At 41.8% G+C, this 25,066-nt stretch overlaps 1 protein-coding gene across 1 annotated transcript; it reads right to left on the reverse strand.

Moving 5' to 3' along the window:
• Positions 1-1,614: 1,614 nt before the first annotated feature.
• rell1 (RELT like 1) lies at positions 1,615-24,281 on the reverse strand. Its single transcript, XM_080519331.1, has 8 exons — positions 24,191-24,281; positions 17,867-18,082; positions 13,943-14,014; positions 10,405-10,459; positions 6,041-6,289; positions 3,979-4,111; positions 2,970-3,013; positions 1,615-2,882 (listed from the first exon to the last, which is right to left on the reverse strand). The coding sequence occupies exons 1-7, from the start codon at positions 24,213-24,215 to the stop codon at positions 2,978-2,980; spliced, it is 786 nt and encodes a 261-aa protein (XP_080375457.1). The 5' UTR covers positions 24,216-24,281; the 3' UTR covers positions 1,615-2,882; positions 2,970-2,977.
• Between the last annotated feature and the right edge of the window lie 785 nt (positions 24,282-25,066).

Consider the following 25,066-nt stretch of genomic DNA (forward strand, 5'->3'; position numbering starts at 1 on the left):
TTCATCTCAGTGTTGCTCATTGCTCATCTTGCTTGTAACAATCTTGTCCTTCGTTTCACATTCATGTCGCTCTTTGACTTGACCGTCTCCATCTTGTTCCACAGCCTCACGTTGATGTTTTTCATGTCCCGTCTTATTTGTCTGCCTGTATTTTTTTCTTGTTTTTGTCCGTATTGTTAATTTTGTGGGTTATTTTTCTTTGTGTTCCCTCATCGCTTTCATCCTAGTCTCGCTTGTCTGTCCTGTTGTGCTTTTTTTCCCTTCTTATTATTGGAGAACACAAAGCTTCATTGTTGAGTTTGACGTTACAGGTGATAAAAGAAACTTTTTTTTAAAATTTAAATTGCAAACTATATCAGAACTACAGGTTCGGAAGCCATTTTTAATGGAAGCACTTGGACACCAGTGAGCCAGTCACCTGAATTAATCAAATTTGTATCTTTCTCCTTAAGGTCACTGATGTTTAAAAAAAAGATGAAGAAAAGTGAGAACCTTTGCATGAATAAACCCGTTAAGATTCAGAAGGCCAAGAGGAGAGAGACGGAGTCAAGAATATTTCGACTTCTATCCTGCGCTCAAAACACCTCTCCATCTCCTTCTCATCTCCATTATCTGGAAATAATATAACAGAGAGCCGGAGGTCGTCGGACTACCTACTCAGGATGAATAAGACAAATCATCTTTTCATTACAAGGGAGAGAAGCTCTGAGGAGGGTGCAGAGAGGGAGAGGACGGAAATGAGGGAGAATGGAATATGAAGACGGATGGTGAAGTCAGACAAGGGAGGAGAAAGAGACGAGAGCTTGCAGGTCAGCGGAGGGCGGCTTTTTATCACCGCCGCCTGTTTACTGTTTTCTTTACGTTATGCGACAGCTGAAAGGCAGCGAAGCCGTCCTGTAATGACATAAAAGGCGTTGGATTGAGTGAAACTCACAAAGCTGAAAGGCACGTTCGAGCCGTCTCGCTTTAAAGAGATATTCTCACGTCACATAAGCAAAGAGATCCAGGCTTCTGTTGCAAAACTTGAACAACCAGGTTTTTTCATTTAAATCGTTGACTTTTAAATTGCTTTAATGTCACACCTTTTTGTTTTTGTGTCGAGATACACCATTTCTAATGAATCACACTTCCTACTTACCAAGGATATTACCGATATGAAGGATGTTAACACAGTTGTGAATCTTTATTGTGTTGGAAAAATGTAGGCGACTCCAAGAGCGGCTTACTTTTTGATCTCGGTAGTTTTTTCCTCTTATGTTTAATCTAATACAGCAGTGTTTCCCAATCTTGGGGGCTCAAAGGAAATAAGACAGGGAACTGCTTTATTAAGGTTGTGAACACATTCCCACCTAAGGACATTTCTGTGTTGAGCGCTACGAGAAAATTAACTCAAGTAAATGAAAGATACAGATGAAACCTTTTTGCATCAGTGTCATCAGTTTTTTTGTTTGTTTGTTTTTTTAAAACACAATAAGTAGACACACAGACACGAAAGTCTCAATAATGAGATTTATATCCTGCAACTGATAAAGATAATCCGAGGGGGATTAAATCACTTGTACAGCATCGTCTTGTGACCCCCTTTGCAACAATGATGATGAATATAAAGGCAGCTTGAGCTACAATGTAATAAATCCAGGCCGGGCTCCAGCAGATGAATGCTAATTCCAACTGAGCCAATAAAGACACCACGAGTCTGAAAGGACAATTTAAGTTAGTTAAGGTTTATTGTGTCAAAATGTTGTCTTACATCTCTGCTAGCAAAATAAAACACATTTATAAATTACATTTGTGTTCTTCAAGGATAGTTTGGGTGTAAATACATGTAAACAAAGTGAATTGTGGGTAATAAGGCAGCACAATTTAAAGCTGCACCGTCCAATATTTTCACAATGGGTCAAAATATAAAACTTTTTTTTTTTTGCCGTGACAAAAGCATTTCCTCCCAGCTTTGCAATTCTATTTTCTTCATTTCTACAACTTTAATCTTTTATTTTTACTCTTGGCACTAAAATGGTGATTTTCTGGGGGGATTTTCATTAACAAAGTATAAAAAAAAAGTTTATTAGCAGCTAAAATGTCAGATGTTCTTTGAGGGAGGTGGTGGAGACCAAAAGGAGAGCAAATACTCAAGCTTATTGTCGTGGAGTTTTCTTCTAAAAATACAGACTATTTTGAGGCAGCGAGCGCAACACATTCATTACTTTATCTGATAATCGATTGGTTGATCCATTCAGAATACTGCAGCTTCAATACAAGAGGTCAGGCTGAAATTACACAAAGATTATCACACTGGGGGAGAGAAGTGAGGATGTTGAATTCATCCAGAGGACAAGGCACACGTGGACGTCGCCTTCGCACGAGGAGATATCTCCCTGACATGTGCGGATTGCCGGGCGGGGGAATGCTTCCTGGCGGCGTGTCAGGCTGTTCCTCCAACCTCCCCGCTGTTTATCCCAGGGCTGGCTGTACCTGCTTCTTAACGGGGGATATAAATTACCCAACTCATGCCATGCAAAAAAAAAAAAAAAAATTATAATAACACTTTCATACCTCCACGTATAAAAACATATGTACATACATCACAGGCCACGCCGGCGCGTTGAGTAATAAGACCTTCGTCTTTGGTTCAAACTCCCCTCCTGCTGTGAACAAGGCACTGCTGCCACACTGGAGCGTATTTCTAACAAAGCGCCCTCGTCTACCTGTAAAATAACCATCATCATCATCATCATCGTCGTCATCAGCGTTAGCAGCATGGGAGCGTTTCACTCCATGTGGAGGAAAAAAATAAAAAAATTCCTGGATCTTCGGGTCCCTCCTTTGCTGATGTCTTTTGAGTTTAAAAAGTGTCCAGATGTTGCTTTTCTCTCTCTAGAAATCTGTAAAAAAAAAAAAAAAAAAAGGTATATATTGGATGCAGATAAATAACACATGCAGAAACAGCCAATAGAAACAAAACATCTTACCTGGACTTCTATCGTTTCTCTTTGTCCAAGTTCTCTGTCTGCTCCTGTAAATATAAACAATACAAATACTTTTACACAGTAACTAATCGTGATTCAACAGTCAATACTTTTATAAGGTTAAAGCATTTGTTTTTTTTCCACCTTCTGTTTGTCTTTGTCATTGCATTTTCCCCCCCGGAACAAAATCTCAAAGTCAACACACCGAGAAATGGAACAAACATGGATGTTAATGTGTTTGTTTCATCTCTGAAACATGAGCGTAATGTCTCTCCACCCTTAAACAAATTTGGTTAAGACATCGATTCAGCAGCGATTGCTGGGGGGGGGGAGAAAAAAAAAGAAAAACCCACACGCGCGCACACACACACATACAGACAGCTCTGTACTGAAGCTCAAAACAAAGACTCGAGTCTGTCATGTTACCAACCCTGAATTTCAGGCTCTGCTTGGGATGTTTCGCATCACAAAAAACCCCAAACTGTGTGCAGGCTAATTTCTGCTTTCCTAACTGAAAACAATATTCATTATAAAGAAAAGAAAAACAGGTGGCCAAAATGTTAAAACAAACCAACTTTCACCTGAAAAATCAGGTAACACATCTCAGAGTACTTTGGAAATGCATTTCTTTATCATTTGAAAAGACTGTCGTGGAAGAATTTTCCTCTGGGATTAATAAGGTACTACTTTTCTATTCTTCGTAAACCACTAACTCATGTTTTTTTGAATCCATTTGTTTACAATTGTCATGATGCACTATTTGTTGTCCTGCAGTTTCTTGTGCACATTACCTGCGGTGTGTCCTTAAAAATCAGCATTTTATCATCAGAGGGATGCTCATGAGAAGAAGCAGGGGCACAAATCAAACACTGTGACACATTGAAAGGTTTATTTCCTCACATCCTTACTGCTTGCATAGATAAGCAGCACTCACTTCTACACGGGCTTTCGGAGGGAAACGGAGCAGAGGGAGAGAAAGGGTAGAAACACATGAAGCTTCCATCACACTGACCTGCAGGGACTCGGATGTGGTTCGGCTCTTGGGCTCCGCCTCTGTGGGGGACGTGGGGACGCTCCCGTTGGAGTCCGTTATTAGCAGAGACCGCCGCTCTCTGGCTAGTTTTTCACACTTTGTCACGCGGAACCTGAAAATTGAGTTAAAGCTGTCAAAACACGCACAAAGGTTATGGATGTTTTCTTGAACTCAAATAGACTCGTGGCCTCATTACGGACTGAAAGACAAGAAATGGAGCGTGCAGATGAAGAAAATGTGGAGGATACAAAGTCAGCCGACGACCTCGGCTGTTGATTTTTCCCTTTGTGAGCATTACATTAATATAACATAAGTAAACCGCAGAAAATGGTTTTTTAATGAATAATACTGAGCATTAACTCAATGGGTGTCAGCTATTGTCATTTGTGGCACAGCTGGCTTCTGCCTCTGCCTCACTGATAAGACACACACTCCCTACGACTCTCACTCACCTGCACATGGCACCTCTCTCATCTGTGCACGTGCACACACACACACGCGCGCGCTGCACAGCTTTAATTAAATCAGGAAATGAATATTGGTAACCAGGTCATGCTGACCCTCTGCGTGCGCGACCATTCATCTGGGTGAGTAAATGAAAAGCAACCACTCTGCATCCCAATCAGCCCTCAGCGGGACATTAAGGATGAGGAGTGGTGGAGGCGACGGCCACGACGCTCACCGGGCCCATGAGCTCTACCCACGATGCAGCAGGACGACTTTAACACTAAAGAGGATATAATTCACACTGTAGGTTCTTCCTCGAGGCCAGCCAAATCTTTTATAGACACAGAATGGAGCAAAAACAGTCTTGTGCCTCCGTCTGCTTTTAACAGAAAGACACGATAATGTTGTCCGACGCCGGCAGACGCTGCAACACTGCTCAACCCCACAGAGAGTCGGCATCCCACAAGTATCAACTGTTTCCACATGTAAACACGTTTCGGGCTTCAGAGGAGGAGACTGTCCTCATTCCATATTAAACTGGATCGTCGAAAAGGGAAGAGGGATGGAAAGCTCCAGGGGGCAACACAGTTGACGCATTTTTGCATTCTAATGCGAGGCTAAATTTGCAAATCTACATGGCTGTTTTATTCAAATCAAATCTTTAATTGACTAAACAGAAGTCAAATCAGTATTTGTTAACTTTTGTGTTCCCAACAGCTTCTGTGGATATAAGCTTCTCTGACGTCTCCACATGGTCACTCACAGGCCCTGCTGGTCTTGGACAGCTTTCTGTCTGTTTTGAGTTGATGATCTCTGGTGAAAGCTGGCTATATTCAGATATTTAGTACGTGTTGAGCTTTAGTTGTAATTTATATTTACTGCAATTTCCAGACTATGATTCTCACGTTGTTTGGCAGGTCATTTGACTTCGATATCAAAATATATCGGTTCATACCATTTACGACCACGAGATGTCACTGTATCACAACACAATGCTGCTATAGTACCACAGAAAAATTAAACCTGACAGGAAATTACACCGATATTTTTTTTACAAATATTCAGCAGTAAACTGAAACAGACCAGCGGAGGTTTAAATAGAAAAACAAATAAAATGTTTACACGATGAAGAAAACAAAGAAGACTAATAGTCTGCTGAGGAACAAATATTCTTGGAACAGCTACAGACTAGTTTGAGGTAAATACGGCTCATTTTCATGTTGGTTTGATGAACACGGAACCCGGGAAAGGTCTTGCTGTAATACATGGTGTTTTTGTGGGATTCTGCCTTTCTTATCCCGTCTTTAACCACGAGGCTTCGGTGTTCCCATCGTGAAAGTCCACCTGTGGATGTTCCGCCCCGTGAGTTGTGTGAGAACCAAGTGTGGATTTCTCACCGGTGAGTATTTAAGGTTAATGTTTGATCGCTGGCGTTTCGTGTGCATGAATGCGTGATGTGTTTCTCGGGCAAACTGTGGGCTTTCATGTGCTTCTGCTGAGCCCCGTGGTTCCACTGAGAGGGCCTGAAGGTGAGTGAACCATTGCGAATGAAAAACTGAACCTCCTTGTTTAAATGACTCACACACACACTCACCTGCCCACAGCCAGGACGGTGACTTCCCCGTGGTGACTGCGGCGCTGCTCGGCCTTGCGTGCCGACATCTTCCTCATCAGCGGCCACTTCTTCTGGCTGCAGCGGTTGCAGATGTTCTTGTGGCCGCCCGGACCCCCGATGGTGTGCAGGTGGTTGCAGGTGTGCTTGGCTGCTCCCGCCGGCGCCCCCGGCGACGTGGGAGTCACCGGAGGGGTCGGCGTCCCGGGTGAGGTGGGAGTGAGGGGAGGGCTGTGTGCAGAGAAGCAGAAATTACAACCATGATCTTTGAAGTGCTTTGGACTGAAGCTTTTTAAATCCTCCGACCGTCATGAATTCATTCTACATTATTGATATGAGTGTGTCTGTAATCAGGGCTGCGAATGAATTACCGTGGAGCGTTATTACGAGTCCAACCCCCTGAGCAATAATTATGTGACAAAGAGAGAAATTTAACAAGGGGATCTCGGATAGCTCAGCAACTCTTCCCACACATCAAAACACAGAGAGGAAAATGCATTGTGGCGCTTCAACTCAGTTGAAACTGTGTGTGCTGCTTCCTTTATCACAACACTGCAGAGATGACACATTAATATTTCATAACTACCAAACAATAACGGACTATTTTTGAGGTGAAAATCTTCATCAAGTCAGGTTTTGGACTCCGAAACAGTCTGTAACTGACAGAGAGAGTGGGCAGCAGACAAAGGGGACGAAAAAGGAATCATGGCTCACATCGTTTCTTTCCGCTTTCAAACACTATTTATCTCTGAAGTGTGTCAAGAGGCAGTGATTGAGGTCAACTCACTCATCTTTTCGCTTTTTTTTATTTTTTACATCTTTTTGAAGAGGAAGTGTGTCTAAGTGCATATTTTATGACCCCCCCCAAGAGCAGCTGCTCACATTGTTTATACACTAAACGTAGAATGAATAGTGTCTCTATGGGCCGACATACACATGATGTAAACATTACAAATGTATGCATGTGAAGGGACGGACAGGATATAAATTTTCTTTCATCACAAGACCCCGGAATAATGTGCTTCTGATACAACTAAAGGGCCAAACGTGGGAGGACACTTATAGCTGAACCCATGTGACAGAGATGGAGACTTTCCCAGGTACATTAGTGAGGTCGAAAATGTTACTGGTTACTGTTCTCCCAACACTTTAGGGTTACATAAACCTGTTAGAGATCATTAGCTTTTGATAAATACATTTAAAACCAGAGGATAAAAGTAGATTGCAGATGTTTTTTTGTTGCAGATTTGACACCAAAGTGAAGCAACTTTGAGTTTCTATCATTTTTCCAAGGGTTCAATTGAAGAGTTTTTATATTCTTTAATAACGTTTGCTTGGAAGCCTTTCTGTGTGGAGTTTGCCTCCACTGACAATTTTAATTTGCCTATAGGTGTAAAAGTGTGTGTATCAGCTCCAGCACCATTCAGTGCCAAGTTGGTTGTGCAGCGGTCTTGAAAATGTCTCAAAGCCACAAAACATGTATGAACATGTGATCCAGGAGCTTTTGTTTTTGCTCAGTCCAGTGTGTACTTCCTCCCAATGTCAGCAGGGAATCCAGCCGCATGTGAAGCATGTGAAGGGCAAAGCAAGAGATTTGAGGAGACTGCAGGCGGTGGCAGTGCTGGTGGGGAGAGGTGAAGTTAAGTACAGAGTCTGGAGAGGCAGATAGTGAGGCCTGGCCACACAACAGTCACTCTCCCTTCCCTTCTTTCCAGCCTGTCCCCCCTTTCTTCCTGCCTGTCTGTCTCCCTCCCTCTCTTCTAAGTATCCAATAAATTACCCCCATGAATACCCCTCTTCCCCGCTGTTCCACCCTCTCTAAGTGATCCACTGGCTGGCTGCCCATCCTGGCTGAAAGAGAGGGAGGAAGATATGGACTGTAACAGCAAAATCAAAAAAGTAAGGGGAAAAACACAAGGGATTTGTAAGATGTGGAGAAGGAGATTTGGAGAGAGTGAAAGAAATGAGACAAATTAAAGAGACACTGTAAAAATGTGTGCGATTGCAGATTTCTGCTGTGTTTTGGGTTTTTTTTCCCCCCATGACACCGAAAGTGACTGAGCAGAATACCTCAAATACTTAATGCTTGGCAGCCGCAATGCCACTGCCATTAATCCACATTGCTGCTTCTCTAACAAAAGAGAACATCTTTCCTCTCTTTATCTGCCATACGGAACAATATGGAACAGGGAGAAAAAGATGACAGCAGCAGAGAGAGGGTGGGTAGGGGGACATACTCTACTAACTTGATTTACTCACACTCTACTGTCACAAACATGTCCTCCTCCAATCCGTCTCCCTCCACTCGTATCTCTGAGCACCTCTTGCTTGTGGGATGACGAAGGGAAGACGCGTAACATGAATCAGCACCCTCCGTTATGATGCGGCATCGCCATACAGTCACTTGTCATTCCACATCAGATGCCTTTGGCCTCGTAAATACTTGCTTGGTGCCCTTTACTGGATTTATTAGGATTTTATCGCTGCAGAATGTGTCGACACAAAGCCACACTATTCTGCTTTTTGATATGACTGGAGATCATGAACAGTGGAGGAGTTACGTGACTTCCTTTTAATGTTATGATCAGCACTTCATGCCACATTTTTCATCATGGCAGTGCACAACACCAGAGTGGGACTCACTTCAGACACTGCTTCAGCACAGTACTGTATATTGGTAAAAACTACAAGATTATTTGGATTAATGCAGAGAGGGGAAAAAATGACCAGAGGGGCAATGATTAATCCAGATAACTTTCAATTTGAACTCATTTCCCATCTTTGGGCTAAAAGAGGAAAAGAGTATCTATTTCGATGATTGATTATTTTCCAGCAGTGTGGGTGTGTGTGGTGTTTAGCAATACAGGCCAGAGAGCTTGAACCTGTGCTAGGTCCAAAGAAATGGAATTTCAGTGAAGTTTGGATGTTTCTCCTGCGCCTAGGAGTAACCTCTGACCTTTCCCCACTTCCCACTGGGAGAGTTTGAGGTTTCAGAAAATTTTGTTGGTGTTTTTTTGGATGTGGTGAGGCGTTTGCTTCTTTTCTGGACTCTGACAGCAGCAATAAAGCAGCACTGCATGACTGGCGACCATGTTGCTTGTTTGTTGTGGTCATGTGAACACTTGACTTGGAAATGGGATTATCCCAGTTTCCAGCTGCATGAATGCGGCATCTTGACAACTGTGACCAGAAAAACCTTATTAGTCCATATTTCGACCATCCCTCAATATGTTCGAGTTGTTTTGTTATCAAGAAATGCACACTTAATCTACAAAAGGCCAGAAAATACCAAAATAAAAGCCAATTCTGCTGGGTGGGGTAAAAAGTAAAAGAAAGAAGCAAATCCTCACATGTGAGAAACCAATATTTTATTTTTGATTAATTAAAGAACAATCAAATTAATAAAGTGGCTGGAAATTAATGTTTTGATGATAAACTCACTTGTTAATCTACTTATTCCAGCTCTCATGCTGGCTACTGTAGTTCTGAAGCTTCTGAAATATTCATTTCTTTCCTTTTATGTGAAGTCACAGTTGCACCCCATGGACAACAAGGAAACACGCCAGCAACTCCACTCGGCCTGCTTTAATATTCCCACAATTCAGTGATATGTGGCACGGAGGCAGTTAAGGAACGATACCCAGCTGCTTGCCCTCAATTAAGCCTCTCCAATGTGGAAAAGTGTCACTGGAGAAGTGTGGCCTGATTCAGCCACTTCACATTGACACGCAAAAGCTGCTAAAGGAGGCTTATGGTGCCACCTGGTGGATGAGACTGTACACTTACTGGTCTGCCCTGAGAGTTGTTTTTTTTTCTCTCTGCTTTAATTATTTGTCATGTTTGTACACCTTAAACGTGATGATTATGGAATCCATTTTAAAATGGGGAAAAAAAGTATCTTGATTTTTCAATTTTGGATTTTTGATATTTATGGCTTCGATGCTTAAATAGTGAAAAATAAAGCAAAGCTCTTACTAGGTTGGCTTAACAAGAACCAAACAGCGATATAAGGGATGAAAAGGCCATTTTTATTTTTGAAATTGTTGCTGTAGTATTGTCACAGAATGTGCAATCAGTCGGAATCAGGTCTTTCCAATTTTTTGCAAGATGACTTTAATATCTAGCAGCTTTTCAACATTACAAATTGAGAATCCTGTCTCTCATGTCCCATGTAGATCAGTATATATGACAATAAACATCTATCTGTGAGTTTTTGAAACTCTGCAATTATCTACAAGTTGAGGTAATGAGAAGTGTGCATGCCAAATGATTTCTTTGGCCACAGGAAAGGAATGAAAGCAATAAAAAAAAAAAAAGAAGAATTTTTCTCATAAGAGGACACTTACCCATCTGAATCAATGCTGTTTTCATGGACCATGGCTTTCAGGGCGTCCGAGTTTGCTTAAGAAGGCGAGGGACAGAGACGGGGAGAGAGAGGAACCATGTTACACTCTTTCAGAGACGAAGAATGGAAGAGAGGAGGAGTGGGAGATAAAAGTGCTGCTGGGAATTAGTGAGCGGGAGCGCCTCAGTGACTTCAAAAGCACATCGCTTATTGAAAGATGGCTCCGACAGATTAACTCTTTAACACAATTAAACAGCACATCTCACGCAATCACTGAACGCATAATAACTACACACAGAAGCCTCTGGAGAGCAAAGAACACTCCGCGGAAGTTTCACTTCTGTATAATGACGGAGATTTGGACTTCTTTGGACAGACGTGCACAACGACAACCCAGCAGACTAAAACCTTCTCACGGTATTGTAGAGTTTAGATCATTTGCTCCCAGAGTTTGTCTGAGTCCATTTACTGGCTGCGCCACAGAAGAAGGAAAAGATGGGGAGATGTGCCGAGTGGGGGGTGTGGGGATGTAGAGAGATGACTCATGTAGGTGAATGAAATATTTGATGTTATGACTCAAACCACCGTCCTTGGGATTGAACCAAATCACCCAAACATTTTCTCTTCTAATATACAATCAAGTATTTGCTTTGGATTTAATCATTTATAAATAAATGAACGCGTATTACCCACTTTAGTTTTCCCTCTTTTAATTATTTGAATAATCAGCCTTGCTTTGCTCCATTTTGATCCCGAGTTTAACAAATAGAATTTCATTCATTAAAAACTTTGTGAGAAGTGGGAGTCTGATTATCAATGGCTTAAAGAAATAGAGAAACACATCCTCACAAAGAAGAATGGGAGTAAAAAGGCTGCTTCCTGTCATGTCCTTTGACAGTTACTTTTGTTTCCGCAGATAAGAGAAGAAGCTGCCAACGCTTACTTTGGCGACGCTGGTTTGTCCTCATCAATGAATTACCTATAGAGGGCAGTCTTTCCTCAACTGAGTCAAATGGAAGAGTACATGCTATTGAAGTAACCCTGGTTTATTTAAACAGACATGGTTGTTGCTGCTGGTGGTGGAAGAGCTAAATCTAGATTTAACAATTCTCAGTGAAGTGACACCAGGATAATCAGTAGCAAAATCTTCATTATTTTGGATGGGGGGAAAAAATCTAGCATACATTGTTGTAAAGGGATATTTTACAAGTTTCTGAGTTAAGTTTCATACTCTCATGACCTTTTTGAAAATTGCTTCTGAAAGTAATTTGTGAGTCATAAAATTGTTGGAAATTGTTCAAGTGGTTCCAATTTAACACATTTCATCATTCATAGTTTATAAAATGTCCCTAAATATAAGACATTTCTCACTGGATTTCTGTAAAATGTACTGAGTGCTATTGTCCAACCATATACTTACTGAATTCATTGGAAAGAGTCCCACTAATAGCATGATACAATTTTTCATATTTTCAGGGCAAGGCGTCATTGGAGTGAGATAATTCTTCACTGAATCGAATGACTAAATTATTGTTAGTTTAGAAGCAACTGAGATGAATGAGAGAGGGGTTAGGGTGAACCCAACATCAGTTTCATTCAATAGAAAGAGTCACATAATGCTAGAATTTTGAATCTCTGCACGATAGTTGGACTGATAATGAGTCACAGGTCCCGGGAACAGTTTTACTATGAAAGCAGTGGTGAGTCAGCTCACATCAAGCCTCACGAGGAAGGACAGAAAAATCATCACACATCCGAGGATGACGTCGACGAGTCACCAACACAGGACAATACCCGTGACGTGTCGCACGTTAGTCATCAGGAATCGGTACTGATGTGGAAAATGAGCTTCAGCTGCAAAAGCTTAAGCACAACAAATGAAGTGCTATATTTAGAAATCTTTTGTTTGCAACTGGACGACGTTTCCGACTTTAGTTTTTTTTAATGAAAGTGGACCATTGTGAGTTTATTCAACGGTTTCCTGAAGATCTATCATGCTGATTGGCTGCATGAATGTATTTGGAAGATTTTTACACCAGAGGCATGAGACTCGTTCTGGGGTCACAAAAAGACCAGTAGGATCTCCATTAGGACATACCATGCGAGCCCAGGCTTGATGGCCTTTCTGTAGGGCTTTGCACACTCTCCATTTACTCAGATTTCCTTCCACAGCAGAAAAATATACATTAGAGGTTTATCACCCAACTTTCCAGTCTCACTTTTTTGGTTAATTTTGTACAAAAGAAGCAACTTATATATTTTGTGCAATAAAGTACGAGTACATCTTGAGGAGTTTTGTTTTGCAACATAACCCATAATGAATAACCTCAATTTTCTTTATACAACAGTGTAACCTGAAATGTTTATCCGCATTGCTTCACTTCAGACATAAACTCATTGTAAAGATTTGATGCTGAAGTAGAGAGCTTTTTTTTCAAAGGTGTAATAGCTCTAAAAATGGAGATACATCAGGCAGAACGTGCAACAAAACTTGCAGTTTAATCACCTAAAATATCACACCTTATCTAATAAATATCTTTTTTTTTCTTATCAATTGAGTACAATGCTGTGCTTCAGTGAGTGAAAACTATCTCCACTCCTCAGTAACTCCCTTTATCTCCATCTGCCCAGACAATCACTGTCTGTATCCTACTCATTAGAATGCGAAGACGATCTGTACAGTTCAGGTTGGTTCATTTTTCAAGTTATCTGCTTCCGACGCCAAAGATGTCAAGGTAATAAAAGTAAAGCAGCTGCTCGGAACGTCTCCCAAAAAAAAGCCCGCCAAAATTAGACAGTAACAAAAACTAACATTGTTCAAGTAAAGTGGGAGATTTTCCATTTCATGAAAACATCAATTTTATGATCAAAGTCATTGTCGCTGGTCTTATTTTCCTGAAACGTTCATTATTATAAAGGAAATGAAAAGTGCCGCATTCTCACAAATCCTGCCAACACAATAGCACCACTGAGCTCAATCACTGCTGAATAAAACTGAACAAGGAAATACAATTAAACGGCACAAAGGGACTCCTGTGACTTACAGTAAATTCATGTTCCAGCTCAGGCAAATTGCTCCTGAGCAATTTTAAGGGAAAGAGATAATCAAAGAGCAGTTTTAATCTCTCGCGCAGCTTCCACGAGGAAGCAGTGACGTGAGCGACGGGCGTTATGTAAACGGCTGCCATCGCAAATCACCCCAAAGAAATTCCACTACCGTCGCCCTGGATGTGAACTTCCACCAACATCTTTGCTCACGAGCCAAACTCTTCCGAAAAGCATCAAGCAGCGACACAAATCGACCCTGAATCCAGAATCTACTTCCTTCCTGAGCGGCCTGTGAGAACGTATTAGAGGAATGTCTTTTCCCAGTACATTTTTCTTTTCCCCTTTTAATTTTTGAGAAGAAATTATGAGCAGAAGACGTCAAATAATTTGATCTCTTCTTTAAATTAAATACTCTTGTTAAATAAGCCATATTAGAATCTATGATTCATTAGTTTGGTAAAATGATCCGATTCACTGTGTTGGACACGTACCTTCATTTTTCATGATGTAGTGAACGATCTGCCCGACTGTGTCATTGTTTTCACTGAAGGTGTCGCCCATCTCTGCAAGAATACCAAAAAAAAAAATCATTCGTATTAGCAAAATGACATTCAAAAACATCAAGCCTGAAAGCTCCTTGAAGGAACTCATGGACAAATATAGATACGACTTCCTTACTAAATGTTTAGCCAACCGTTTAACACACTTTTCTGAAAGTGTAAAGCAGAACGGGAGCAGACTGAAAGCTCGAGTGCACCTGTGTTTAGAGATGGAAACACTTCACAGCCAGTCTCCCCATAAATTAGCATTTAAGAGCACTTGTTTAAACTACCACAAAATGAAATGAGTCCCTTGTGTTTTATCGCGTTGCACCAACAGGAATGAAAACAATGAGCTTCATAAACTCACTGTTGAGAAAACCACAGAGACTCGCAGATTAAGTCGAGCCCGGTGGTAAATGTGTACGACGTGACTCAAGCCTCACAGCCACGGAGAATTTGCAGGCCTGTGTGCATCATTGTAACGTATTTAAAGGTTTAGTGCCATGCTGGATCCACTCTCCACGGCCTCTTTGAGCTTGCTCAACTCCTGAGAGGAGGATCTAACCTACAGCTGCTGTAGCACTGTCATCCTCCACCAGGGTCACCAGCAGTTTCTTTTCTTTGTCTGCCTGTTGTTCTGTGCTGGTCTGACAACATTTATCCTTTACTCGAAACAGATGCTTATTGCAACTGAACAGTGCAGCAAATAAAGCACTTCAAAACAACTTAAACAGCAGAAGTTCATGATTCAGTACATGTTTTATTAACGCTGCCAGAACGGACCAGTGCATGACTTGATAAAAATGCACTATTGAAAGCCTTTGTTATTTGTAATAACAATAACATATTGATTTTTCATTTCAGTCTCTTCTAAAGCCTTCATAAATTATTCACATATCCACACTTTCGTGCTTTACACACTCTGGCCCAAAGCCTCTACCCAACACACACCCCTGCAAAGCACTTCCTGGAGTTTCCTGTTGGTAACTTCCCACATGTTTTTCTCTGGTTTGATTAAGACGGCGATCAGAGAGTCATAAGATCCGAAACTGAAAATCGAACTGCTCACACTCCGCACAGTTGAAAAAAAGAAAGAAAAAAAAGAAAAACAGCTGAAAGAGAGGAAGAGCGGTGACGAAACCTGATCACATTGAAACAAGAGACGGCTGAGTGAGTGAGATCACAACACAAACGATTTGTTTTGTTCCATATGATAGAGAAAGGGTGGGGCTTCTGAAAAGACAAACACACGAAGAAAGACAAACACTGTCAGGGTGAACCCCCCCCCCCAAAAAAACCCTCAGCAAACAAAACCGGGTTCACTGACAGACACATCAAAGGCCTCCACTAACATCGTAAAGAGTGAAGAAGTAATGTATGAGAACAGATATGTGAGAAAGACACGTGGCACGAACTGGAGTAAACACTGCATTCGTTCCATAAAATTCCTCACGTCTGTGACATGAACCAGACGAATCAGTGGCTTTACGAGGCAGCTTATGTACCCGTGCAGTGGTACCCACAAACTCGTGTAAAAGGCCCAACCATATTATCAACTGCAAGAATGCATTGTGTGCATACAATCGTGAGCAAAGTGCAACCGAACTGGCTCTCTACATGGACTTTTGTTTTTCACCTCACAAAACACACACACCTAGTTGTGTCAAGACATGAGTGATACGAATGCCAAGTATCTTCCTGGTTCTTATAAGCCTCCACACCTTAAAAAAAAGACATACTCATTCCTGACAAAAGACCAATACTCACAGGGGATTTTCAAGAAATTGCTTCACCAATGCACCTCATAAAACTACGGAGCTGTTTGGCTTTCCCGTGTGTTTAAAGAATATCTCTGCCTGGGCAGAATTGTGGGAGGCGGTGGTTATAATATTTAGGTGCCGTTTACAGTCACGCCGTCTATTTTTATCCATGTGCACTGTCAGTACCTGGAACTCGCGGCTCATTAGATTCAGGAATGTAGTACAAGAACGTGAATACCAGACGGCAAATGACAACGTGTGATGACTTTATTGCCTGGTTTCTGACCTCGGCTCTCTTCAGTCGATACAGGATAATAGAAAACCACCCACAGCATAGTGACCAGTTTGTAAAACTACAACAAACCCTCTAGCCCACCTGTTTTGTACTCACTTTTTCAGTGAGTGATCTACGACTACATCACAGTCTGACAGAGATCTTGACCCGAAACTGAAGGGCAGTTAATTTGTAACAAGGTATAGAATGGTTCCTGTTGAGGTGCAGGCCTTAAACAAAGATAGACTTCAAGTCAAATGTCAAAAACAAGCACAATAATGTTAAGTTATTTTCTCTCAGTTTCGCCTGTTTTCACTGCAAACTTTCATTAATCAACTTTGTACAAACTCTGCTTACTCCTGATACTGATCAGAGAACCACTGACACCAAATATTACTGTATTTAAAAATGTATCCGCTTGTTTGAGATCCTATTTTATCAGCCAATTCTGAATGAAACCACCAGCCTGTACGCACATTTTTAAGTGTGGAACAATGACTTGACGTAATAGTATTCGGTCTAAAACACAAAAAGCTCAAATGCTGCAACATTATGACAAATCAGGAGCAGAAACATAGCGTACAACAGTACGCACTGATGAATCAGTGATAGGAAGGTGATGCAGTAGTTACAGAATAAATACAACTGATATGAGGTTCAAATGTGGTTACATTGCCCTTTCGCAACATTTTCAATAACATGAGGGTTTTTTTTTTTTTAAGTCATACTGGCTGCACAGATTAGCAGGCTGCCAGTTGCTCATGTTATTGAGTGAATTAATGAGAAATCACAAAAAGAGTCAGGGTGTACCAACAAGAACACTGAGAACACTAATGCTCATCAGAGGTTGCAAATTCAGCTTGGAGCCAAAGTTTCACAAAGAATCAGATTATATGAGGAGATGCTGGTTATTGCTGTACAAGATCAAACTGAGCTGAATAAAAGCCACATATTCATTCATTCTGCCTACAATCTAAATTATAGTTACAGTTATAGACATTTTATCGGCATGTAGCTGCCTTGGTAACCCCCATGTTATCGTAGTTGATGTTTCTCGCTTCTAAAACAACTACATAAAAAGTCTATGGTCTTGCTAATTTCAAGGAAAGTAAATGTTCAGCACTATTGGCCCCAACATGTACACAATCTCTCCATTTTGAGGCATGATTGTTTCATACACACAAAGCTGAATTTGATAGCAAATAAGACAGGATAAAGTCAGAATGGAGTACAACTTTTACGGTGCTGAAATGATGCAATATTAAGACGTTTGCCGGAGGGAAATCACAGAAAAATACAATGTACGTATCAGCTGGAATGATCCATCATCTGACTGACCTGCTGTCAGTTGCAGTGATTAATTGAACATGAAGGAGCAACACCGGTGTCATCGCATCAATCATGAACTCACTTCACCCATTCAGTCTGATTAGTCACCTCCTCCCATAAAACGCTTGTCTTCTTACATAACTGGTCACATCCTTCACAGGTGACTGTCTTAACCATTTCCTCACTGTGCCGGTGAATGGCAGTGTTCGGTTATGCATTCAACAAAATTACGGTTTCTTATCTATCTGACGCTTGTTCTCTCCCTTCTTGTTTGGATTAATGGGCGTCTGGCTGAGCAATGATCTTGGGTGTGTTTTGTTTACAGAGGAGATGATGCATGGTGCTAAACAAAAAAAAAAGAGAAAAAAAGTGATGCAATCAGTAGATAAATCCAATTACAACCGTGTCAAACCCTGGGAGCCGGACGATGACAAACGACTGAGACTGCGATATTGCACTTTATTTGAACATCTCGGCCACCTCCTCCATCGTTCACTCGGCTGCGATTACCTCCACCCAGTTCGGGATCTTTGTCCTCCTCTTCCTCGCACTCCTCGTCATCCTGGGCAGTGGTGCACCGGTAGCCCTTCCTCTTCAGCACGTGGCAGATCAGCACTCCCAGCAGGCCCAGGAGGAAGAACACTGGCACCAGCACGAAGGCGATGAAATCAGGGTTCTCCCCACTCGAGCCACTTCCAACTGTAGTCGTGACTGTAGTGTGAACCACTGGAGGATGAACAGAGCAGACAAATAAGCAATGATTTAGATATTGTCTAAACAGGAACAGAAATCACGATATATTACAGATCATTACAGTGTCCTTGAAGGCAATCTGATATCCACAGTGAGCGGTGAGGGGTACACACACGCACACGCACGCCGAGCAGCTGAGGGGATTTAAGTCCTATTAGCTGCAACACGACGAGAGCTTTCCTGCTCTTGTTACTGGATCAGTCAAGTCTGCCGCTCCGTTTGGTCTGGAACTGCACCGTGTGACGCCACACCGAGGACCCATTTGGTGGAAATGGCAAAAGCAAACCAAAATGTATATTTGTAAAGGGAGGCATTGGAAAAAGGAAAAAAAAAACTAGATGAGTAACTGTGTGAGGCATATGAGGACCATTTTTCAGTTCTCTTCGTTTTTTTCCCCCCTTCAATTCTACTTTTAGAGCAAAAACAGACCGAGACAAGAAAGACTTACATGCGTTCAGTCAACGATAAATGAGCCTTTGTGCAGCAGTCTTAGTTATATCTTTATGTCTGCAGCAAAAAGAACAGCAGGATCATAAACTTTTACTACTTTAGCTCAAACTTCTTCTGCTTCGTATCTGCCCACCCACAGTCAAAAGTCCAACGTGTGGGTTCTGCAAGCTCTAGAGATCCACATCCGGTACTCTCAGTTCAAATGCTAACAACTTACGTCCAGCCAAAATAAGTAGGAATACTTGAAACATAACTCTATAACAGAATATTCATCTTCTATGTGTGTTTTATCCAGATATACAAACTAGCAATAAAATAAAAGTACAGTCCATCCCAATTTTTGGTTGGATGCAAGGCTTGTCAAATTATTTATAAGCCCATGTCAAAGCTACGTAATAAAATCAGTACAATCTATAGCTTGGACATTTCTGTAATGCTCTGGTAAGTTTTAAGCTGAAGTCAAAAAAGGTCAAGATCAATTGGGTGTAGAAAAGAAACTACTGAACGAACACAATCAATTAATCCACTGGCAGTAAGGAACAGTAAGTCACTTTGAACTCCACAACCACCTTCCGGATCATCAATATCATGGCCATAAAAACAGCACATATGTTTAGGAAATGTTGTAAATATCAAAGCAAATTTAATTCAGTTTGAGAGGTCTGGCAAACATTCAAACTGATTTTTGTGTACATTGGAAAGTGGTGCGTCATAACAGTCTCATAACCACTCGACCTGCATGAAATCTATCAATTCCAGGCAGGACATTCATTCAACAAACAGATAAACATTCACCATCCAAGACAGTGGAGTATATTTGACAAAGGGGGCCAGAACTGGATTCCCCGAACCCTCATAAGATTCCTTGAAATCGACATTGAAGCCGACAGTATCTGACTTCTCTGGACACAGAACTCTGCAATGGCTTTGCTTCTGCTCACATATCGCAGATGATACTGTTTGGACGTCATGTCTTGATCAGAGGCGAGACGGTGACCCGCTGTCAGCTGTAACGTTTTCGAGTCTCCTGCCATAGACGCACCACGTGAGGCATTCCAGTTTGACACACAACAAGGCTTTTGTCCAGTTTCCTGTTCACATCAGAGCGTGTGCGACTTGGTGAAAGTCAGAAAGGATGACAAGGACAGACGCGCTGACAGTTTCCGCAGAATTTGACTCACATCGACATTAAATGTCCCCCTCATTGCACGTAAGGCACTCTTTGCGGAGGCACATATCTGAACACCTAACCATGTGGCCCCTGATGCACTGACGGAGGCATTTGTGCGTCTCCATTGTCCGAGTTCCCCTGGTGCATCAGACTGAACACACTGATCATTGTGTGCTCACTAAGTCCCCGGTGAACAAACGTCTGTGTGCTTATATGAGGAGGTGACGATGGCGACGGGCGACCTGGCTCGGTCCCATGCCTTCGCAGCAAATGATCACGGGCTGATTAATGGCATTAATAACAGAAGAGAGGTGTATTTGCCAGTGAGCCACACGGAGACCTTAAAGAGGATTTAAGGTTCATCTAAAAATCTCCCTGGCAACACATGTCAGATGAGAGTCCAGGCGAGTTCCCTGGCCTGCCGTGGTCAGGATTCATACACAAACCATGCATGATGCATGACGTCACGTGGGGCAAGAAATACAATTTGTTTATTCTGAAACTTCAAATTCTAAGTTGAAATTTGCAGGGGAATTCAAGTCGTGCTTCAAATATCCGTCTAAACATTTAATATTTTCTCTACATTGGACTAGTGTTTTACATTTAAACTTTTGAAACATATAAAGCGATATCCAAACACTTAATGTAATGGTGAACTAAAAATGTAAGTCGTTTAGTAAAAGTGCCTTGAGATGACGGTTGTATTTGGCGCTAGATAAATAATATTGAATTTCGAGACTCCTACAAGGAAGGGATTAATATCCTTGTGACATAAAAGAGCGTCTCGAGTCGTATTACAACATACGAGAAAACCTGGTTCATCCAGATTGAACTTTTTAGATATCCATCTGAGACATCCTCCAAATTTTATTGAAACTCGTTCCACAAAATGCAACACCGTCTGATCTGTAATGTCAAACATTTCTGGACTATATAAACCAAGTAAATCAAATCCTTGTTGATCAGGTCAATTTGGCGGCAAAACCCCCAAAACAGCAGGTTTTTAAACAAAACCTTCAGAAAATAGTTCTGACAGTCACTTAAAAAGTATTTCAGAGAGAACTTCCAATGAACAGGAAAATTTCCATTCAGACAAAAGCTTCTTATTATAGGAGGAAAAGGCATTTCTATCCAAAGTGTCAAACAGTTTGATCGAAGCATCAGGGAGTTGAGACTGGGCTTAAAAAAGGTCTGCATTACCACACAAACTGCCATCATTTTCTCCCGCTTCATGAGGATTCAGCCCAGTGAAATGTCACTGGACTCCATTGAGCGTCTTTCACTGAACGACGAGGCCGATTGAAGCTCAAACGCTTTCCCAAGAGGTGGCGCAGAGATGAACTCAGGGACATCAACGACCATCAGTCGGGGGCGGCGACGACCGCGGTGCCAAAGAGCAGTTTGGAAAAAGAGGATGTTGGTGTTCATCTTCCGCGCTGATATCAGCAGAAAACTTCATGACCCCAGCAAACATGTTTCTACACAGCCGGACGCGTCTCTGCAGACTTCTACCCTTTGATGGCGTCGTGAGCATTCCCGCAGTGAGGAAGAACGAAGCAGGAGATTTCCCAACCTGGGCTGGAGCATCATTTTAACAGAAATACAAATACTGAGGCGGGTACAACACAACACTTCCACACGAGCCTCTTAAATACGCAGCAACTTGAGGGTGGTCATTTTTAACCATCTTGAATCACCTTCATGTTTTATCATAACGCCTTGTAGTTGGTGGGATGTATATATTAGTAATCAATATTAATGATGTGTGAGGAGCAGGAACATACATGAACAAATGTCAGGATATGAGAGCGTTTGGGCCATGAAGGGCCCAACATTCAGAGGGAGAGTGACGTCCTTGTCTGCGTTAGCAATGGATTTCAACAATATTAAGACTGGCGGTCGTAATGTTATGGCCGATCGGTTAATCTATAGATCTATGGCCAACTGCCACACATTTCTCCTGGGACTTTTTTGGGGGAGCTAAACTGTCCAACGTCGGAGCGACTGACTCACACTGTCCAGTCCGTGCTCACGCCCTGCATACTCCGGGATTACATGCAGTCATGAGGACAGCTGTAACCGTCCCAAGACTTTGACTTGGCCTGCACACACACAAACGCATTACCGGAGCGTTTTCCTATTTTCAAAACAGACGCACTGGATGACCCGAGTGTAATCGAATTAGCCTGCGGAATCAGCTTCGGCCTGTTGCGAGCCACGAACTGCGGCGGAATCGTGGAAACTGGAAACCGGCCCGGCTTTTTAACGGTTATGAGGAACACCGGTTGGAACTAAAACAGTCTTGTGCTGATTACTTCTATAGCTCGGCCAGCCTGGGCACTAAAACGCTGCATGTACAAGAACACATTTTGAGAAAACTACTTACGAGGAAAATATACCTTACGCAAATACTTCCACTGAAGTTTAAACCTCTGTCACTCAAACACAAAGCAAAAATGCTGCTCACAAGAAAACCACTGACCTACAGGCATAATCAAACTAGTTTCACACTGAGAACTGAAATCAATCTCTTTTTTTCATCGTCTATGCAGTTTGTGACTATTCTCTTGGTTAACACTTTCCATCTGTATCCTATACCTACTCCTCATAACCAAAGACTAACAGGCCATTAATCAAGTACTACCGGAAAGTAGAGAAATAATGAGATACTTGTGGATATTATTCTTCATCGGGGACTGCACAATCACCCACCAGATTCACATATTTTCAGCATGAGCTCCTCAGTAAACACGTGCAGTAATAGCAGGCTTGGAGAAAGGGTCACAAGCACTGGCTGTTCAGTGTACATTTTTGTACAATTCAGCAGCCCGAAATCAAATTCAGTTCTTTCAATCTAGTAGTTTAAGTGGCGAGGAAGGTGCAGAGCACACCGACCCAGAGGAAGCCAAAGAGAAATAATGGATCAAATAAAAATGAGTTAACATATTGGATGTTATTTTTCTAAATAAGTAAAATAACCTTTATGGCAGATGAAGACTATACACCTTAGTGGTCTGAATATAAGGCAGAATATGAGGTCATCTGATATTCAGGGTCTAAAGAAAAAAGACTGCACTGGGCACACAAAACAGCTTTGGAACTGGTGAATAACATAAACGCATACATTTGTGTGGGTGAGGGTAAATATATTCAAAAATATGTTTTTGTGTGTGGGAGGCAAACGTCTTGTAATTCTATCTAATCCTTTTGTGTTGTTACTCTGGTCACATTTTGTCCTTTTCATTTATATATTAGTTTTTTATTTTTATTTTGACTCATTCTTTCCCAAAATGTGTTGTAAAACCATTGTTGTCAAACTTTGGCGTGTGTTGCATCCTGTTATATACGACAAGTTGCTGTTCCTGATTGCACACGCTATAATCTATCCATATTTCTCCAGGGCGGTGCGGCCAACCCCTGATATGGATGATAGCAGGAAACACCCTGGACAGGTCAGCAGTCCATCACGGTGCAAACAAGGACACAAGACAACTACACACACTCACGTTCACACCTGAAGACAATTCACCACACATTTTCTGGGAGACTGAAGAAACACCTTGAACCCATGACTGTAAATTGATTCTCACTGTGAGGCAAGGCAACTAACTATGAATTGATTTGTGCGTAAAATACGCACTGGATGTATAGTTCTGGCCTGATTGTGGTAAAAAAAAAAAAAAAAGCTTTTTGCACAAGCAAAAAAAAATGAATCACTCTGAAGTGAGTCATTGCAGAGACACAGTTTTGCTATGCGGTTTTGACATTTATAGCACAAGCAGATTTGGATCTCCATCTTGTCAAAGAAAAGCATCCCTGACGTCCAGATAACGGTTTAAAAATGCAGCAATGCAGCCGCCACCTGGAGAAAAACTGTTCAAAAGTAGGTCAAATTAATCTAATTAACAAAAATTAAGCTGACGTGAGCAATTCAGCTGAGCTTTCTGACAACTGTCAAACTGAGGCGCGACTGTTTTTGTTTTTTTGCCTTATGTTATCAATCAGAGGAAAACACACCCACACTTCAAAAGGAAGAAGGGAAAAAATACAAAGGAAACACACAGATCGGTGTTTTTGTTTTGGTTGGATCTCACTGTGTAAACAAAAACACGGACAGGTGAGTGATGGCGAGGTCCGGTGGGACTGAAACGAGTCTCTGTCCTGTTGCACGTCTCTCTGCAGCTCAACTTCTGTAATGTTGCCCTGAAGCAACAAAACTCTTCCAAAAGAGGCCAGACGGCTGTATGGAGCGCGTGACGTGTCAAATGTGTGGATTTCTTCACACGTGTTAAACTCGACCTGTTTAAAAATATTTGCGAATATTTTGTGTGCACTTTCCCCCCCTCTCCAACCATACAGGTTGAAAGCAAATTAAATAGTGACAGAAAGAAAAAGAAAAAAGTCGTCAGAAATGTTACGGCAGAAACGCAACGCAGTGGAAAGCGAGGTTAAAAACGTACGTGTGTCGGTGGTGGACTCGGCCATGGATGCTGCCGGCGGGGCTGACGGCAGGCGGGACGTCTGGTCACCAGTGGGCCAGAGTGAAGCGACAGGAGGGATTTCTCACACACACTGAACGTGTTTCCTGATTCCCAGAGAGCAGGAGACGCCCTGCGCCCGGAATGGTACTGCCTCCGTCAAAGAGCCATTGAACGGCGCGGGAACCAAGAGGAGTCAGTTCACTACGACTTCCGGCTTCGCACGCTCGCGCTTTCAACGTTTTCACGAGTTGTTTGTCTTTTTCTTTTCACCTTCGCCAACGAAAGTTAGGGGAATGCTACGTTTTTGTATGCGAGTTTTAATTTATTGATTGATTGATTGAAATCTATATTTATATATTGGTCTATCGACTATCAATGAGTTGTTCATTTAAATGTCCACTAGGTGGCAATATCACAGTACAATTGGTAAACTGTGGAAGGAAAACTGCTTTCTGCTCCTAATATAACACATTTTCGCTTTCTAATCGAATGCAGTTATTTATCTTCGTCTTATTGTTCTTAGTTACTTAAATAAATTAGGAGGAAAAATCTGTGAGCTGTAGCTGAAACTGCCACATTCATGCTGGAAACTGGAAAGTAAAAGAGTTTGGAAATTTCCATTCGGCACTTCGGAACATTCACATAACAAGAAACAACTAACAAGTCGGCCTCCTCTCCAGAAAACTGCAGAGAAATGCCAACGTCTTCATAGGAGCCAACACTGGGAAGCAATCATGCCTGTGAAATGAATATTATGCTGAAATCTGATTTCACCCAAACCTTTTTAACAAATTAATTGCTCAACACAGCAACAAAAAAGGTTTGAGCAACACGTTAAAGGATATAATTTTACTA

The sequence above is a fragment of the Blennius ocellaris genome, assembly GCF_963422515.1.
Source record: "Blennius ocellaris genome assembly, chromosome: 23".
NCBI classification, from domain to species: domain Eukaryota; kingdom Metazoa; phylum Chordata; class Actinopteri; order Blenniiformes; family Blenniidae; genus Blennius; species Blennius ocellaris.